The following is a 20,971-nucleotide window of genomic DNA, read 5'->3' as shown; positions in this document are numbered from 1 at the left end:
TTTGAAAAATCTTGAACATTTGTGCAAATCTTTGCATGTATATTTTTTTAAAGCGAACATTTGTAACTCAAATCTTTGCTTCTGGGGATTCTACAAATATCTTCTAAATCCTAACAGTTTAAAAAAAAAAGTATGTTGCTATTCAAGTTCATTCATTATTATTATATATATTTTTTTTTTAAGTGAACAGTGAACAACTTAAATCTTTGTTTCTGGGGGTGCCTGGAATCAAATCTTTTGGGATGGGGGTCCGCGGCCAAATACATATGATTTTGGGTGTCCTTGACATGAAAAAGTTTGAGAACCACTGGTTTTAAACAGCTCCCAGGTGTACATTTTATTAAGGACAACGTCTCGACCGCAACCGGGCCTTCATCAGGTCATTCTCATTCTTCAGGTGTCTTGTGTTCATGCTTCATCAGATTACATTGGCCTAACCTTAACCTTACCCCAAACCCTTGCCTAACCATAACCCCTATACTAAACACTTAACCTTAGCCTAACCCCACAGGCTGTAGTTTCTAGATGGACTGCCAGTGTGAGAAGGGGTGAGAGAGAGAGAAGCAGAATAGAGAGCAATGAGTGAAGGAGAAAAGAAAGATTTCCAGGTGTTACACATGTACAAGCATGACATCTGACCTCTTCACACATAACTTCACTTTTCCTGATCTTTCTCTTTAAAGCCCCCCCCCCCCCCCCCCCCATTTCACATATGCCCCCCTTTCTCTGTGACAAGGCTTGGACAATCCACTGATGTTCCACTGAGGTGCCAGGCAGGCTCTCTCTGAAACTTTGGAACGTCACATCTGTAGGTCGCAGAGCCAAACACAGTCTTTCTTACAGTCTCACTAGAAAATCACTTTTTGATCCTCACAGCGGCATTGCCAGTGTATCCAGGCAAGTGGATCCCGGCAGATATATACAGTAGGTTGAAATTAGGGGTGCGCCAGGTAATCGAACTAATTGATTGATTTTTTTTTTTTTACGATAATCGGTACTTTAATGAAATAATCGATCGTTATTTTGGGCATGTCATTGTAGGTTAAAAGATTCAAAAAATGTCAAACCCAAAATGTCAAAATTGTGAAAGTAGCTGAAACTCACAAGGTGTTGCAACGATGCGACACATTTCTTGCAGATCTGCTATTTTCACGCATTTTTGCACGACACCCTTGTGCGATAAGCATAGGCCTACATCTCGATTATTTGATTAATCGGTAATCAATAGAATAATCACTAATAAAAACAATCGACAGTTGCAGTCCTTATAGTTCTAATTCAAGTTTTTTTGGGGAAGGGGACACAGGCAAACAACAGCATTCCTTCAGTGGCAACAAGCTCACCTGGGCCCATACCCCCCCCCCCCCCCACCCCCCTCCTCCCAGTCCCTCCTGGGCTCTGCATCCATTCTTGTGCAATGAGCCAACGGGGGCAGCGCCATTGAACTTGTGCAATATTTCACCAGCCGGCACAACAAGAAACCTCTTTCAGATGAAAAAAGCATGAATCAGGACGGTGACAAACTGGCTGGAAAGTCAAACAGAGAGTAACCAGAGCAGGCCAGTTTGTGATGGGGTGTGGGGGGGGGGTTGACGGGGGGGGGGGAAGGGGGGCTTTTGATGCCTGAGTGTAGCTGTTGAAAGGTGTCCATTTTCCGAGCGCTAATCGCTAGCGTCAAGTGCACTGCCTATTTGAACTTGTTGCATGTGTGCTGCTTGCCTCGCAGTCAGTCGGTTCTTTACGCTATAAGGGGAGGGGGGGCATCTCTGTTACAGGTGGTTCGCACCAAAAGAATGTGCGATTGTGCACGAGATAAGGCTTTTCCCAAGTCAAAACATGTCATTTAGAAAAAAATGCTAAGTGACTTGGAAATAGTAGGGATCATGGATACTCAAACAATAGGCGGATTCATCACACAAGGCATTCAGGTCATATTAGCGCGGCGGTGAGTCAAGTTAAATACACTTGGAAGACAGGGCGCATTTATAACGTGCACGACTTGAGGTACAGGGGCTGGAATCATGTGTTTGGTCTAAAAACAGTGATTCTCAACTTTTTATTTTATTTCATGGACCCCCAGTTTGATGCATTACTACTTACTAGGCCACAGACCCCCCTGTTTGATGGGCTGTTTGAACCAGTGGTTTTCAAACTTTTTCATGTCAAGGACCCCCAAAATAATAATGTATTTGGCCGCAGACCCACCCCAATATACACTGTAAAATCCTCAGTGTTAAAGGGACGGTTCACCCCAAAAAACTTTTTTTCTATAGATTAGTCACCCCATGGAGACTTGAATTCATGGATATTTTTTTTGTTTTTGTCGCATTCCAAGTCAATAATTTGATTTGGCAGCGGTTCCGGTAGGAGACACAAAGAGTCTCCTTTGTCTCTCCTACCGGAACCGCTGCCTACCGGTCCGCTGGTCATCAAATTATTGGCTTAGGAATGTGACAAAAACAAAAAAAATATCCATGAATTGAAGTCTCCATGGGGTGACTAAGCGATTTTTTTTGGGGTGAACTATTCCTTTAATTTAACTCAAGAGTTACAGACCCATAAGGGTCCATTTGGACCGCCTGGTGGTTCCCGGACCTAATGTTGAGAAACAGTGATCTAAAAAAGACGTCTACTGACTTAGACTATACACCGACTCTATACACCAAACACATGGGCGTCTTTGAAAACACTGACTCATGACTGTGTTCAAATGCACGCAAAGTATGCATAATAAAATGCCATCAAACATAACATGGTTATTATGAGAGATGTTTAAAAGGAGGAGGGGGGGGGGCAATACTGACTATACCAGAATGACTCATACTCATACCAGGCCAGAGGATTACATATTTGAGAGTCCATGTTTGCCATGCCCGCCTTGCAACCAACCGCTCCTCCCCTCTTACCGCTGACGCGATGATGGATTTGACTCTAATTCTATTATTACGGTCTTAACCCATTGAGACCGGGAACACGTCTGCGTGTCGTTTTTAGATTCCTTTGGGCTATTCAAAAATAGCAGATCTACAAGCTTGTAGATCTGCTATTTTTGAAAAATATTTTTTTTTTTTTGCGCTTTGAATATATTCTTTAAAGCTAACATTTGTAACTCAAATCTTATTGCTTCTGGGGATTCTACAAATGTCTTCTAAATGTCAAGGACCCCCAAAATGATATGTATTTGTCCGTGGACCCCCATCTGAAAATATTTTGTTCCAGGGACCCCCAGAAGCAAAGATTTGAGTTAAAAATGTACATACATATTCAAAGATTTGAACACATTTTCACGTAAAAAAAAATAGCAGATCTACAAGTTCATAGATGAGCTTGTATATCTGCTATATTTTCGAACAGCCCAAAGAAATCTTAAAAATGACCCAGATGCGTTCCCGGTCTTAATGGGTTAATAGGCTGCAACATGCCACTTCATAACACACATCTCCGTTAGCGCCGGATAATTCACTCCACATTTCATGGGACTTATATGTACTCAAGGCGCCCATGCGTGCCAGCAGGGCTCACTTGCAGTCGCTAGTAGTGCAACAACAGGGCACACAAGGAGGGAGAAGGTTGCTAAATCTATGCTTTTTGTAGAGGAAACACAAAACACGACCAAATTGCCAGTTTCGAATCTCCGGGCCTTGTTTATGGAGTTGTTCTCCAATTTGTCAGCTAGAGGCATAATCGGGCAGCCAACACCACTCCTCTCTGCACAAAGAGAGGAGGAGAGCGTTGAGGGATGGAGGAGGCCTCAATTCGAGAAACGGGGGGCCGTATCCATTTTTCCATCAATCCGTCCGCCCTGAAGACTCATGTTCAGTCTCTGAGTGTCAAGGCAAAAGCGGCCATCTTATACAGGGAATGCATATTTTCGTATTTACCGTGGAATAGAGAAATAAAACACCAAATTTTCAGAAACACAATCCCCCCCCCACCCCTTGAATGAAGATATGTGGGGGTTCTGTAATTCTCAATAACCCGCCTATTAATGTGCGCTCTCTTGGAAAGCAAACGTAATACCGCGGAGTGGCTCCAGAAACAGGCAAGGCGGCCTCCAAAAAGCAGGCGGCGCGGAGAGAATGCATTAGGCCTGCGGTCGCCTGATCTTTAGGCTCTTGAAAAAAACGACGGCATCTCCACTCCCGCCAATCAAAAAAAAAAAAACGTTTCGACTGGATCACCGGAGCAGGGGGAAAGGTTTAGTGTTCATAATTTGTGGGGGATTTGAATGAAAAACTTCAATGGGGCGAGCGGAACACGGACAGCTTTTCCCTTCCTAGCGCTTGATTATGATGATGATGTGGGCATTTTTGCAGATTGGGAGAAGGGATTGGAACATTTCGTCGTTGCGAAGGGGGTGCGTTCCATGATTTCATATGCCATGCTCTCCGGCAAGCTCCGTTAATGCGTACGGACACGTCGGGGAGGAAGAACATGGTTATATCCTCAATCAACCCAGCGACAAACTTTGCCACAAACGCTGGGAAAGCATCAAAGAGAGCTCGGAGTTGCACACAGTGAGCGCTCTGCTGCGTGCTGGTGGCACTTTGACAATAAGGTGTTGAGTGAGCACAGTTTTAAATGGCCCACTTTTCCACATTCCCCCCAATTGGCAGTAGGAGCAAGCAGCAGTAGCGTTGTGGTTGCCTGTGGTCTTCCATGATGACTGAGTGGGGACACTAGCTTGCAACTCAATGAGCTCGCTGATCACCTCCTGAACAGCAGTGGAGAAGCTTGACCTCGCGGTAAACTGGATCACAGATGCCTCTTAAAAGCAGTGGTTCAAACTCAAACTTTTTTTTCATTTCAAGGACCCCAGTTTGTGCAGTGGTTCTCAATCTTTAACATTTTCAAGGACCCCCTTAACTCTGACAGTATAGAAATGGGACCAAATGGACCCGAACGGGTCCATTTGGTTCCATTTGTATACTGTTAGAGTTACAGACTTGTAAGGGTCAATTTAGACTCCCCTCAAAGAACCCTGAGAGTCCCCTGGACCCCACTTTGTACCTCTGGGGAGTGGGGACCCCTATCCACACTGTAAAATCCTCAGTGTTAATTTCGCTCTGAGAGTGGTACAAACGCTGCATAGCATTTTGTACACTTTCCGAGTCACAGACGTCCATAAGGGTCCTTTTTTAGACCCCTGGTGGTCCCCGGACCCCACTTTGAGAACCGCTGCGCTAAGGTAGCCAATGGCAGACATGCTTTCTGCGATGTGTCGAGTCACAGTGGCCTATCAGTGGCCGAGGTGTGGTTCAAGTAGAATATTTCCGTAGCATCCGATGAGCGTCAGAAATGAGCGAAACACGTATCATCCATCCCCTCCTTCAAAATAAATAAATCCTGTCGCGTAATTGAGAGAACAACCCTAGAAACGATTACTAGATACAAGAAAATGTGGGCTCCTTCTGTCTTTAACTGCGAATTATTATGTAAAAATACTAAAACAAACCAGCATCGTTGACTTGCAAAATAACAGATATTATTATTGAAACAATATAGTTCTAGAAGAGGCAATCATTTCATGCAGTTCCTCTGTCTACAAGGACTTCTAAAAGGTATGAGAAAGACACAAGAAAGACAGAGAATGGGGGGAGGGGGGGGGGCGTGTGTGGCAAAGGAAATCAGATGGATTCCATCACAAAAGACAGTGCCACAATTACAACAAAGAAATGCCTTTTTTGTGGGGGGGTGGGGGGAGAGGGTGACTGGAGCAAAATCAGTCACTCCTAAAGAGCAGTGATTGTTCACAGAGCCACCGGATTAAATGCACAGCCCGACCGCACTGTAACGGCAACAAAACAGTTTCTAAATGAAAGGAAATGTATAAAAATCTCTGTAAAACAAAAGCCGTGCAAAAGAGCTCCGTGGAATGCCAAGTTCCTCAAAAAAAAAAAAGGGAGAAAAATGAAAGAAAAAGAAAGCACTGTAAATGTTTGTCCGGTTATAGGACCTTTTCTACATGTATGTACACAATAACATGAACACCGCCATACAGGGGCTTTGGACACAACCAATTTAGTCCGATTAACAACAGATGTGTGTCCATCTATTTTCAGTTTCGACACAAAAGCATTTCTCTCCAATAATACCATTAGTTGTCTCCTCATTTGCGAGATCATTTTTCAACCCCATACGTTTTCCCCATTAGGGGCTTGAGTGCCTTTCGGTAGCTTTTCCATAACTTTGGCGCGGCCCAGCGATGGTCGGCATGCTCCTAAACCGAGAAAGGTTTCAACGCGGGTTCCTACATCAACAGAAACCAGAGAGAGAGAGGGAGAGATAGAGAGAGAGAGAGAGAGAGAGAGAGAGAGAGAGCGCTAGCCGCCGCACCGCGGCGCATGCACGCCCCGCCTGGGGAACTGCAACAGTGTCAACTGAAACGGGCGGCGACCGACGAGGACAGAGAGAGGAATCAATGGCAACGCATTGGAGCCCTGTCTCTTCTTGAGCAATGCCAGCGAGAAATGGTTATACAATGGAGTCAAAGGGAGTGTGATGCTGGTTTGAGTTTTCACTGTGTGATGTGTGTAGCTTTGGGTTTGGCTTTGTGGAGAGCCATATTTCACAGGGCTCTCAAAGAGGGTGTAGTAGGGGGGCTGGTACCATATTGTTGATACATACTCTGTCTGGTACTGTCTGTGTATTGGAGAGAAAATGTGATGATGATGCTCCTCGCCTTGTTATGTAACCAACTTTTCTGTCTTCAGAACACAAAAAAAAAACACTGTTACCAGACGACTATCTGTGTCCACAAGCCACAAGCAGGCCTTTATAAAAACACATTATTGGGCATTTCACCTTGCATACTAATGTGCGAGACATCCACATTTTATGTCCGTTGCATTTTTCTGTGTTGAAATATTCATACAATAATCCAGGAAGATCCTAGATGAAACCAACACTGCTTAAAGCATCCCAGTACGGCCCCACCACCAGCACTATGCAAACTCATAATATCCACATACACACATAAGCACAAACACATGCCAAACGATCACACACAAATACACACACACACACAGTACACTGCCCTCCCCGAGTGATGCCTAACATATGCTCCGTCGTACAAATGGTGCCACGTGCCGGAAATCGCAGATCTGCAAGCTCAAAGCGTGCCGCATCCGTGATGCTTTTTGAGCTAGCAGATCTGCTACTGTACGACGGAGCGTAAAAGGCGTGACGGTACCCAGACTGACCTACTCGCAGCTCCTGACCGAAGACGGTCCTCTCGCCGAGGGCCGAGCAGTTCCACCGGCCGTAGCGGAACTGGTACTGACATTCATTGATGCCCAGCTGGGCGCCCTCGCCGACCACTATGATGGCGTCCGGGCGGCTCTGGCATATGGCCCGCTGGCGCGGCGCCAGCCCAGGAATCTTGTTGCAGATGATGTTGGCACCCAAAGCTACCACCGAGGACAAGGCCCTGCCAAATTAAGAGACACCACACACACACACACACACACACACACACACACACACACACACACACACACACACACACACACACACACATACATACATATATATATCACACACGCACACACCGCACCACACACAGACCATCACATGCACGCACACACACACAGACAAAAACAGCGAGTTAGAATTTCGGACAGACTGACTCACTTGTTTGAAACTCTCCAGAGTAGGATTCAATTCAGCCAGTGATTGATGAATCCGTGGTCCACGGAGCACCGTATTGCATGAAGTATAGCTATTTATTGGATTAGGGGTAAATCAAAAAGAATATCTGAGAATATTATCCAACATCAAACGTAAAATGGAGTATCGTGCAGCACGCTATAACAGCCTGGAGGGGGAAAACGACATGGTGCTTATTTGCTTACTGACAATGCCATTCCACATTGGTTTGGCTGCCGATAGAGCACCGCGTTGGGGTTTCGCGTTAATTGTCACTGTAGGTAACTGCGGGCCCGCTGCACAGATACAATGCATACCCCAATTTGTAACCGAGCTTCTCAAATTTATAGGCAAGGTTCAACGTCTTAACCAGAAAGTCACACAGAATGTTATGCACGATGATTTGTAGAATTATGCAGTCTGAAACACATATCGGCCTGAAAACACTGTCTATAAATTTCTTGCTTTCCTCAAGCCACATCCTAGGTCTGGGAATGCATGAAGAACATGTGCGGCTATTGACACAAGTCAAGTTGTATCTACAGGGTGTTATTACTCCATTATAAATTGCAGTACTTGTCCTTAATGTGTGTGTGTGTGTGTGTGTGTGTGTGTGTGTGTGTGTGTGTGTGTGTGTGTGTGTGTGTGTGTGTGTGTGTGTGTGTGTGTGTGTGTGTGTGTGTGTGTGTGTGTGTGTGTGTGTGTGTGTGGGGGGGGGGGAGGGAGTTTGATCTTGATTATTGGTTTGATGTGATAATAGCATAACACATGCTGGAAGATGGGTTTGCGACCGCAAGCGAGAGCCAAAAAAACAAAACACGGAATACACAGCTAAACAAAACCCCGGGCTTTCACCAGCAAACGTTGTTTATAACCAGTCCGAACCCTGCAGATACATACTTTTCAAACATGTCAGCGGACGAAGGAGACATAAACGAGTTGCGGAGGCGAATGCCAGCTTTGAAGTATGACGTCGGCCCTCCAAGGGTTTCACCACAAGCGAGGCAGGCCGACGCAAGCAAGTTGTGTGTCAGCACAAAAAAAGCAACGAGAGAAAGAGAGACAGAGAGAGAGAGAGAGGACTTGAAAAAGACCGGGGGTTGATAGAAGGGAAAGATAGTGGAAAGAACAGAGACAGGCTCAATTCTGTGGATCCCCCTTCAGAAGAATTGCTCGGAGGAGACCTCTCTTTCCCAGACGATCACACATATTTCTGTTCGATTCCCAAGAAGATAATTCCAAAATGTTGCCCCCAGATCCACTCAGAAAACAAAAGATGTGAATCGCTCGTATTATAGTCAACCACGCTCCCCGGGTCCGGTTGTGATTGACTGTCTCCGCAAAGACAGAAGAAAATAAATCTAAAAAATTCAAAGCCACATGTTCAAATGAAACCATATAACTGCAACAAGGCATGTATCTCTTTACAGAACGGAGGTTTTGTTCACACAGTCTCATGGTCTGCTTCGTAAGAGAAAGAAGCCATCAAGACCCTGAGATGATACCCTATAGTGATGGTTGCTGTGTATCGTTGATGTCGGGCAGAAACCGCCATATTTTAACTTTAGTTTTTTCATAAATTAACGCCCTACTTGATCATACTACAGCGTTACACAAAAGCGTCAAAAGTAGCAGATCTACAAGCTCGAAACTTTCGAGCTTGTAGATCTGCTACTTTTGATGCTTTTGAATCTGAATGCTGAAAAGTAACAGTTTTGGACATACTGTATGAGGTTTCCACCCAACAGAGACGATATAACCTTTGAGAACAGTTTGTTTCATTGAATTAACTGATCCGGTTGACTTTGCTTGTTTGTTTGTTGAATCGAATAGAGTTGCACCACAACAAGAGACTACCATAGCTTTACCTCTATTAACTTCTATAAGCAAAAATAATAAATATAATACATTGAAATAGTTATGGACGAGTGGTACAGGTTAAAAATATCTGTGACACACGAGACAGGTGTGTCTTGTTTAACATCCTATTCCGGGCCCCTTGAGTGTTTTGTGGAACGTTGTGGAACACGTCACTCAAACCGCACTGACCTTCCCTGACCCTCCTCTGCCATGGCCTAACGTCAGTGGTTCTCAAACTTTGTCATGACAAGGACCCCCAAATGAATACGTATGTGGCCACGGACCCCCCCCATCTGGATTACATTTTGTGCCGGGGACCCCATACAAGATTTGTGTTGTTAAAATGATTCAAAGAAATATTCAAAATTCTTCACATTCTCTTTCAAGATTCTTTTGAAATAGCAGATCTACAAGCTCAAAGTGCTTGTAAATCACATCATGACACGCTATAAGCTTGTAGATCTGCTATTTTCACGTACATAGGGTTAAAGTGGTTAAACTGCATGTTGACGCTATATTAACTCACTTTGCTGGGGACCCCCTGGAACCCCCTCAAGTAACCCTGGGGGGTCCCCGGACGCCCCTTTTGAGAACCACTGGCCTACATCGACCTTTATACCGTCTCATTCGTGTGTTTTCCATAAAGTCAGTTCTGTACAGTCAGTCAGTCACTTGCCGTTCAGTCGGGATAAATTCAGTGTGAGACAGAATGACAGAAGTTGAACAGAGCCGGCTTGAATTGCGCCAGGCTGATGACAAAGCTATAGATATTGCTGTTGATCTCAAAGCGCTCCGTTTTGCAGGCCAGTACATCATCATGCATCGCTCACACAGTCGTGCTGTCTGTGAGTGCTGTGCTGTGTCTGTTGTCAAGTGTATTAGTTAGTGCGCTGCCTGTCTCATTGTGTGTTCTGCAGTGTCTGTGTGAGTCCAGTAGTTGTGTGTCATTTGTTGGCAGCGCTGCGTTAATCGTTTTGTGTCAAAGCCAACTGCCTGTGTGAGCCTGATGCAGAGCAGTAAAAATGTTTCTAATTCTCATTGTTGATCAAATGGACTTTTAACCACTTAACCCTTTAAGACCATAAGCCGATTCTACAAAACCGTATTCTGAAAAACGTATGTTTCTATATCAGTGGTTCTCAAACTTTTTCATGTCAAGGACCCCCAAGATTATATGTATTTGGCCGCCGAGCCCCATCTCAAAATACTTTGTTCCAGGGACCCCCAGAAGCAAAGATTTGAGTTCAAAATGTTCGCTTTGAAACAATATAATATTAAAAGATTTGCACACATTTTCACGATTTTTCATAAATAGCAGCTCTACAAGCTCGTAGCGCGGCACTCGGTGCTATGAGCTTGTATATCTGCAATTTTTTAATAGCCTAAAGTGTAAAATAATGCTTTTTATCTCAAATCAAAAAGTGACACAGATGCGTTGCAGGTCTTAATGGGTTAAGCACTATTCAAAGATTATCAAAACTTGCAGATTTACAACGTGTCGCATCTCGAGCTTGTAGATCAGCTATTCGTGAACTTTTTTTGGAACATTTCGGAACACCTATAATGGTATGCCCCAAACTAAAGTGAAAATGGTTTATAGTCATTCTTATCGGCTGATATTTTCATGGTCGGCTCCAGGACTTCAGGACAGAGTAGCGTGATGTTTTATTCATTTGAGGTGTGATAAAGTGTCACCCTGTGGCCCTTAGATATCCGTCCTTGTCACTTGGTTTTGGTACACCTGCTAATTCACAGAACCAATGTTCTATTAGGCCATCAGGCAGCGACCCAGACCATCAGACAATGCAAAACAGAAAATTCCACAGCTAAGCTTTTAAATCACTGCATCATCAAAGAGCACAAATGCGATTCTGTTTGCTTAGCGATGACTGTGTGTGTGTGTGTGTGTATGCCAGCAGCTTGGGGACTGATATAGTCACAAATATAGAAGCTATCTCTACAAACAGCTAATATTCACAACTTACACCCAGCAGTCACAGTATTGAGCTGTTGGCCTAAAGTTACACCAATGACAATTAATGCTAAAAAAAAAATGTTTTACTAATGACCTAACTGTTGACCTGATGTATCAAGTGATGCAAAGACAAATACACTCATTATAGAACCACTGAAATAAAACAAAAAGTTCAAATTACTAAAAATGAAAATGCTGCCACGAATGCCTCAAACTAGTCAGCAATGAATCCTATAACGTAAGACATTTTAAAAAGTTTTCAAAAGATTTCAGCCCTGTGAGAAGCTAGAAAAGTTGCACGTTCAAATGCAGAGACATGAACAGATGCACACCCACATTACACAATTATAGCTTTAGAGAAATCCATTGAACTCCAATTGCTTGCTTCTGTATAGAGAGAAATAGTCGTCTTCCAGAATTCCCCTGGACAAAATCAGTTGTTCTAACAATAAGGGATTGATCTAAGTGTTATTCATAATTCCATTCTAAAATTTCATGCGCATTGTATTTAGAAAAAAATGAATATAGGCCTGTTTGAGACTAATGTTGGCTTCACGTTCAAATAGAACAAGGTGCTTATATTATAATAACTTTTTAGATACTATTACAAATGATTCCCATGGGTGCTGCGTGAGGTGAGGTGTTGAAACCAGCGCTCGGTCTCTAAACAGCCCCCGTAACGTGTGTTGACGGCTCATCTGCCACCCATGCAGCTCTGCGCATTTCACTGTGAGTTTAACACGCCTAAACATTAGCTGCGGATCTGTAATGAGAGACTGCAGAATACTTTGTGAGGATGGGGGTGAGGGGTGAGGGTGGGGGGGGTGTATAATATCGCATTCCTTTTCCCTTAATCCACGGTTTAAAGTTTCTCCTTCAAACGTATCATTTTTTTTTAACGGCGAAAACGCCGAACATAAAGCATATTTTAGAAATTATCAAAACAAACAATGGTATGTAGTTTTAATGTGCAAACCCAACACTAAACTTAGCCGTAGCTCCCCACTTTTAACTGAAACCAAAAACCACATCTATTTCAGCATCAGGTTTAGGGTCTCCTCACAGTCAAACGGGAGGAAGAAAGGGAGCATTGGTTGAGACATTCTTTTTGGAAGGCTTTAGCCCATTAAGACCGGGAAGGCGTCTGTGTCATTTTAGATTTTAACCTTTTTAACCATTATTTTTTATATTTTGGCTGTTCAAAAATAGCAGATCTACAAGCTCTACAAGACCTACAAGAAGATCTACAAGCTCCCTGCAGATCTACAAGCTCTACAAGATCCACAAGCAGGTCTACAAGCTCATAGCGCGTCACTTTGTGCCGCGCTATGAGCTTGTAGATCTGCTATTTTTGGAAAATCATGAAAATGAGTGCAAATCTTTGAATAATTTTTTTTTTTTTTTAAAGCAAATTTTTTTTAGCTTTGCTTCTGGGGGTCCCTGGAACAACGTATTTTCAGATGGGGGTCAGTGGCCAAATACATATAATTTTGGGGGTCCTAGACATGAAAAAGGTTGAGAACCACTGATATAGCAACACGAGTTTCTTCAAAAAACTGTTAGGATTTAGAAGACATTTATAGAATTGGCCTCAGGTCTTAAGGAAAGCATCTGTGTCATTTTAGATTTTTTTTGGCTATTATAAAAATAGCAGATCGACAAGCTCATAGCGTGCCGTGCTACGAGCTTGTAGATCTGCTATTTTTTAAAACAAATCGCGAAGACTTGTGCAATTGTAGAATCGGCCTCAGCCAGCCAGGTCTGAAAGGGTTAAGAAAGCCAACATCCCCCCCTCGCAAGACTATTTCTCGTTTAATTCAAAGCCACAACATATTATGGTGTCAATCACGTGTAGCAGTCGCAGGAAGATGTTTTTATTCCGCTTGTTTAAGATGTGGCCTGTGAAATTATAAGTTAGGAATACTGAGAATTAGACGGCGGTGATGTAATGCATAAACGTAATCCTTCCACAAGTTGTGACAGGTAACAGAGAGGCTCGCATCATGCTGTAAAAGCTGCCCCATGTTTCTCCTCTCTCAGTCTCCACTGTATGACACAATCTAATTGTCTTGAACATCTCTGCCACTCTGTGGCCAGTGGTGGAAAAAGTACTCACTTTTTCTTTTTTACTTAAGTAAAAGTATCAATACCGCAGTGTAGAAATACTCTGTTACAAGTAAAAGTACCGGATTTCAAAATGTACTAGAGTAAGTAATAAAGTACAAAAATATACTGGCATCAAAATGTACTTAAAAGTACCAGAAGTAGAAAGTGCTCATTATGCAGAATGTCCCATTTCAAGTTTTCAAACGTAGACTATAAAAATCATTTGAAAATAGCAGATCTACAAGCTCACAATTCGTCGCAAGCTTGTAGATCTGCTATTTTCAAATGGGAAATGTAGGCTATATAGGGCTGAAGTGGGTAATCTATGTTTTGTAATAATAATCAAAATCTACAAAGTAACTAAGCTGGAGTTTTCTAATTATTGTAAAGTAAAAAGTACAATATCTGCCTCTGAGATGTAGTGGAGTAGAAGTAAAAGTACAGACATTTGGAAATACTCCAGTAAAATAAAACAAAAAATTACCTAAAAATTGTACTTAAGTAGGCCTACAGTGCTTGAGTAGCCTACATGTACTTAGTTACTTTACACCACTGTGTCTATATAGGCTATAGCGCTTCTATATCCACCTGTATGAAGCATGTCAGTGCGTATACTGCTTAGCAACTAATTACTGTGATCCCACGTGGAAAACAAAATTTAAATTGCGTAAAAATCGAAATTGCGAAGTGCGCAATCATCACAGACCTATATATACCATAAGAGTTTGATGATGAATAGCTGCTGCTTCACTTAAAATATTAACCATGATTATTAATTCTCAGTAAAAAAAAATATATCCCACCTGCATTTTATCTTTGAGACAATGAGCAAACAGGGAATTCTAACGCAAACCATGGAGTTAAACCCAAATTCATCATGCATGTGGGCTTTCTCTGGTGCGCACGCACGCACGCGCGCACGCGATCTCACACACACACACACACACACACACACACACACACACACACACACACACACACACACACACACACACACACACACACACACACACACACACACACAGACACACACACACACACACACACACACACACACACACACACACACACACACACTGGAGTTAATTATGCGACCGGCTAATTGCGTCTATACTTCACAGGTCTGTAGCTATAGAGAGGGTGCATGAATGGAACCATTTGGTTCCATTTGGTAACACTCTCAGATAGCCGATCTACAAGCTGAGCTTGTAGATCTGCTTTCTGAGAGTGTTAAATACACTTTTTAAGATTTTACAGTATTAGATTCGGGGGGGGGGTCCCACTCACTCCCACCTTGAAATGGAATGAAATTAAGAGAGAGAGAGAGAGAAAAAGTTTGAATCAGATCACTTACAGGTAGCTGCCACTCGTGAGGATGAGGAAGATCTGAGGATAGTAAACTGACAGCAGTACACTGCGCGACGAGAAGATGATCATCATGACATTGAACACAAAATGCCACTTTTTTGTCACTTCAGAGTGGAGAAAAAGGCAAGAATGATAAGAAAAAAAGAAGAAGGATCACACATAAAAAGATGAACTCCGTAATAATATCCCACCCCGGGGGCCGGGCTGATGCGCGATCCTCTCTAATATCCTTTCTAATAAGCTCCACAAAAAAAGGAGAGATCGGCGTGGTGAGTGTCTCCCTCCTGTCCGCTTGGAGCGACGCGTCAGGCGGCCAGAGGCTCGCGGTGTTGGTCGCTACTAATATGCAGCTCCGAGCTCCCACTGCAGGGCCGGATTGGCTCTGTCATGATGTCTACGGCAGCATATAGAGAGGACTAGTTACAGAAATGTGGTTCCCCCCGATCCGAGCATGGAATGATGATGGTTTTTTAAGGGATTTTTCTGGATGGCAAAGAAGAGAGTGTGTGTGTATGTGTGTGTGTGCCTTTCTCCTCCACACTCTCATGAGAGTCAGTGCCTGATGCCATTGGGCAGGGGAGTGGAGAGAGAGAGACTATGCTGCTATCCGCCCACTTTGCAGCCACAAACAGGACAATGCAGTGACACTGATCCACTAGATCCACTCTCACTATGCTGGACAGACAGGCGTTTCATTCATTCATCCACGAACCCGCCAGCCAGAAAGTATAAACAAACAAAACAGACACTGGCTGCGTGGGGGCAAGCAGCAGCGAGCACTCCAAAACCTCAGCACCCATTCACACACCAAAACTTAGGCCTGTCACGATTATGACACAATCACCTAATCGCAATTATTTGAGATGATCGCGATTTTTATTTATTTTTTCATAATCTTCAATCGTTTCCATGTTGAAAATAAATGTTCATACGTTTTCAAACATCTTCCAAAAATAGCAGAAATAGCTGATCTACAAGCTTACATTTGTGACCTGTTGTAAGCATGTTTGTAGATCAGCTATTTCTTAGATCAGCTTGTAGATGAGGTATTTTCAAACATTTTTTATATCAAATTATTAAATGTGTCAGTAATTTAAGTTATTTGTCATATATCTGCCCTGTGCAGTTTGTGATTTATGAAGCAAATAAAAAAACTAACAGAAATCAAATTTAAAACAATCTATTCATGTTTCAGTGTTCAATGCCAAAAACACAATTAATCGCAATTATTTATGTGACAATTAATCGTGGACTTAAATGTGTAATCGTGACAGCCCTACCAAAACACGCAAAAAATCTTACATTCCAATCTCCTTTTTTGTTGTTGTTGCTGGACTGCTACCCTTTGGCACGTGGTGCTGAAGTGACAAACAGTTACTAACTTGTAAAACCACTCATATAGACGAGGCTTTTTTTTATAATGATGGCAGCTACTGTTAGTTGTTGGAGATAATAGTTATAATATTCCTGGCACTCTTTGATACTTGGAAAGAAATCTGTCGCATGTTTTTTTTGTTGTAAGGAGTGGAAGGGCTTGTATCATGGCTGCAGCCCAAGCATGTCCTTCGTCACCTGTAGAGGCTCCAGTCACTGTAAATGAAGAGGGTATCATGACAGATTTGTCCCTGAGTTATACGGGAATGATCTAACCCAGTTCAGCTTGATAAATAGTAAGATAGGCCAATGTGTGAACGCCTTTTTCTCTCTCCCCCCCCTTATTTGAGCTACATGTCATTTGATATGATCATCACTGGAACTTGAAGTTTTTTTTTAAGATGCACGGTTCGCTGCGAGTTGAGAGACTGGGCTCTCGGAGTTGGATAGATAGATAGATAGATAGATAGATAGATAGATAGATAGATAGATAGATAGATAGATAGATAGATAGATAGATAGATAGATAGATAGATAGATAGATAGATAGATAGATAAACAAGATATCAAATTGAGGCACGTGGCCTTATTCATATCAAACTGGGGGTCCTTGAAAAAAAAAAAAAAAAAAAACCATTCTGCTCAACTGGGCCGTTGCGCCTTTTGCGCAAAAGGTGCACTGCTGTGCGGAGTGGGCCCAGTTTGGGCCCACTCCTCTCACTCCATGCCTCCTGTATAATGTCCAGGCTTCATACTAACACTTCAGTGTGCTACAGTATAGCCTATAAGCTGGTGTAATATACAACACTTCAGTAGCCATGCAGTGTGCTACAGTATTAAGCTGGTTGGGGGCAGCAGAGGAAAGCATGGGGATAGAATTCCTCGGTGTTTATTATGCATCCAGGTGAGCTATTGCAAAACAGGTAAAAGACTCCGTCTGGCCGATGGAATGTGGAAATACAACTCAGTGTGTGTCTGCTCACCGCCGCTATTAATGAAGGTATGCAGAGAGACAGCGGCTCAAATGATCTGCCCAGACAAAAGGCAAAGCAGGAGAACACAACACACTGACAGTGTCTCAAACCTTTTCATGTCAAGGACCCCTATATTAATGTGTATTTGGGCCGCGGACCCCCATCTGAAAAGATCTTATGCCAAGGACCCCTTACAAAATGTGTGGTGGTTAAAATGTCAACAAATATTCAAAACGTTTTTAAAAAATGACAAAGATTATATATTTTTTAAAATCTAAAAATTCCAACATTATTTTTTTTAAATAGCTGATATATAGGCCCTTTGGGGTCCCCGGACCCCACTTTGAGACCCCCTGCATTAGACCACGGACCACCATAACTCTGAGAGTGTGCAAATGGAACCAAATGGACCCGTAAGCCAAGGGTCCATTTGGTTCCGTTTCGTAGTTACAGCCACATAATGGGTCCATTTGCTATCCATTTATCTGGGGACCCCCTGGAACCCCCCTATATAAGGACCCCTGGGGGTCCCCGGACCCCACTTTGAGAACCTCTGGTGTCACCTACTGACAATAAAAGTGAATATTAAAAGGTCTGGTATAGCTTACAGGACAATCGTCTGTCTGACCCCCATTTAATATATCATATTTTATAGGCCCACCACGACGCTTTCCATACGCAGTGATGGTTGATGGAAGAAGTTCTCACATGTTTTACTTAAGTAAAAGTATCAATACTGCAATGTATGCTCTCTCACAAGTAGAAGTCCTTGAGTAAAAGTGCAAAAGTACCAAAAGTAAAAGTAGCCTACTCATGTGCAGAAGGTCCCATGTTTTTAAAAAAATATTTTGAAAATAGCAGATCTACAAGCTCACAATGCATATGTTTTGTAATAATAATCTAAATACAACATAACTATAACGTTTTCAAATACATGTAGTAAAAAGTACAATATTTGGATCCAAGATGTAGTGGAGTAGAATAAAAAATATAGAACATTGTAAATACTGAACGGTAAAAAATGCATCAAAAGTGTACTTAAGTACAGTACTTGAGTACATGTAGTTAGTTACTTTACACCACTGTCCATATAGGCTAGATAGAATTTTGGGGAGGAAATGTTTACTTGCGTTCAACTGCAAAACACCTGCTGGGAAATTATGCTTTAAAGTTGATGAGGACATATTATGGGTTTCTGATGCCCACTATAATATGATTTATTCTTGCGTGTGTGTGTGTGTGTGTGTGTGTGTGTGTGTGTGTGTGTGTGTGTGTGTGTGTGTGTGTGTGTGTGTGTGTGTGTGTGTGTGTGTGTGTGTGTGTGTGTGTGTATATATAGTAGCTAATTATAATTGGCACAGTGCCACACTGCGTTTGATAATCATGTTTTGCGCAACATCATGCAAACACAGACAGACAGCAATAATGACATGGTTCAAAATCAAAGACAGAGACTCACCCAATCCTCAGATATATGATGCCAAAGCACAGGAACACGTATAAACTCCACTTTCGGAGGGGTCTGTGCATTGTGATCATTCCCACTCTGTGCAGCAGAGGCCAGGCAGACAGTCTCTCTCTGCGTTGATCACAACATTGGCAGGGTTTCTCCTCCTAATATATATATTAACCTTTCCAGATGCACGTATTATAATATCGGCCGTCGTTTCCCGCGACACAGACGTCAAATGCCTTGTTTGTAATCTTCACGAAATCCATGATCCAAAATTTAAAAAAGCGCTCAGGTGAGATGATGATGATGATGACAAACCTGGAAAGGTGGTTTTAGCTGAAGGATTCCAAAATGAAACTTGAGAGAGAGAGAGAGAGAGAGAGAGAGAGGGAGAGAGAGAGAGAGGGAGAGAGACAGAGAGGGTCGGACGGAGCTGGGAAAGGTGAATGAGTTCTCCAGTGCTTTGGGGGAAAAGGCTGGATTCGTCCTGTTTTTTTGTTGTTGTTTTGTTTTGCAAAGTACCAGCTGAACTCGTAAAAATCACATTTGTTCCTTTAGTAGCTTCAATTGTCCTCCTGTGATACAGTAACCGCGCCGATCGTGTGGATTCGGTCGGATCAGCCTTCTGACGACATGTTAAACTGCAGCAGGTCCCATGTAACCAAGTGCAGCCACAGGTAGGGTTAGACTAAACCCCAGGTAACAAAAGGTCTATATACACGCCTCCTGCGGCATGGATGTGTTGTGTGCAGGAATAGATGGGACGGGCTTCCACGACCAGGCTCTCGGCTTGAACACGTGTAGTTGTTGTACAGAAAAGACTAAAGAAGGCAACGATCTGAAACGGCCTTTTATAGGCCTATAGTCTAGGCTGTTATAGGTTGCAACACTGTGGCAACACGCTGTACACATGGCTTAGCCCTCCTCGGCTGACTAGACCACAACAGTAATGGTCATAAAATAAGGGCTAATTGGAAAAGAATGGGGGCCCTGCTGACAACGACTCCAAACTATGTATCAATGTGCAGTGTGCTTGAATGAATAATGATGGGTTTATTTTTTTCTTCCGAATGCTGAATTACTTTGCAATGATACATGTAATGAGTAATATTAACTAATGTTTTTTTTTCTGGTGATAAATTAATTGTGACTTTTTGACTTTCAAATGAAATTAGAACAACCTCTTCCTCGTTAGTGTCACACTAGTGAAAGATTGGTGTGAATTTTATACAGAGTTTGACCTGAGCAAACTGTTCACATTCACACAGTGCAGCATTAGTCAAGTTCAACTCCCCAGGGAACCGTTCTTTGCAATGGAAGACTCCCTCTAGTGGTTAAACCTTGCAGTTGCAGCAGAGGTTCTCAAACATTTTCATGCCAAGGACCCCTAAATTAATATGTATTTGGCCGTGGACTCCCCCATATGAAAATATTTTGTACCAGGGACCCCCATACAAGATGTTTTTAAAAATCTAACTTTCTATTTTTTTTGTATTTGTATTTTTACAAAAAGAAAAAAAAATAGCCAATGTATATAGTGGTTACACTGATTTTGATGCTAACACATTTGGCTGGGGACCCCCTCAAAGGACCTGGGGGTCCCCTTTAGACCCCACTTTTGAGAACCACTGTCTCATATGTTAGACCTACAGTTTGAATCATTAGTGAAAATTCACCATCTGACAAATGCATTAATTCACAACATTCCCTTCCCCTTTTCACATGTTAAACTCTAAATTAATTATTGGAAGGCTATATGGCGCAAACCAAAAATCAACACCAATTAAAATAATAAGGAGAATCTTTAATTAGGATCATAGTTGCTTGTCATATAGTAATTACATTTTGATTCAGTGTTTTGCTCAAACTGAAAAAAAGGAGCGAGGCTTCTCCTCAAGGTTTTATTTTCCCGCACTGTTCAAATCCTTAGTGTTACTTTAACCCTGAGAGTGTGTAAAACACACCCATAACGGTCCATTTCTTACACTGTCAAAGCTAATTTGATGACACAGATGATTTCTTTTTTTGTTGCTCTGTGGGTAAATTTTCTTAACCCATTAAGACCGATCTGTGTCATTTTAAAGATTTCTTTGGCTATTCAAAAATAGCAGATAGTGCCGCGCTATGAGCTTGTAGATCTGCTATTTTTTTTTAGATTGTGGAAAATGTGTGCAAATCTTTGAATATGTATTTTTGAAAACTCTGTTATAACTT

The 20,971-nt window shown here is 42.5% G+C and overlaps 1 protein-coding gene across 3 annotated transcripts in view; it reads right to left on the bottom strand.

Moving 5' to 3' along the window:
• The window catches only part of LOC308091241 (protein Wnt-7b), a 180,180-nt gene extending 160,812 nt beyond the window's left edge, over positions 1-19,368 (bottom strand). For 2 of the 3 annotated variants that reach the window (XR_013933686.1, XM_080436697.1), the window contains exons 1-2: positions 14,943-15,073; positions 7,203-7,429 (exon numbers count right to left, since the gene is read on the bottom strand). Coding sequence is in view for 2 of the 3 variants with exons in the window: in XM_080436697.1 (XP_080292823.1) it covers positions 7,203-7,429; positions 14,943-15,028 (313 nt within the window). In the remaining variant the exon portion in view is untranslated. Of the gene's footprint in view, positions 1-7,202; positions 7,430-14,942; positions 15,074-18,763 lie in introns of those variants that run through there. The other variant, XM_080436698.1, reaches the window with a different exon arrangement.
• Positions 19,369-20,971: the final 1,603 nt, after the last annotated feature.

This window comes from Gymnoscopelus braueri, assembly GCF_963280865.1.
Source record: "Gymnoscopelus braueri genome assembly, chromosome: 9".
NCBI classification, from domain to species: domain Eukaryota; kingdom Metazoa; phylum Chordata; class Actinopteri; order Myctophiformes; family Myctophidae; genus Gymnoscopelus; species Gymnoscopelus braueri.
This window is presented reverse-complemented; position numbering and strand designations above follow the sequence as displayed.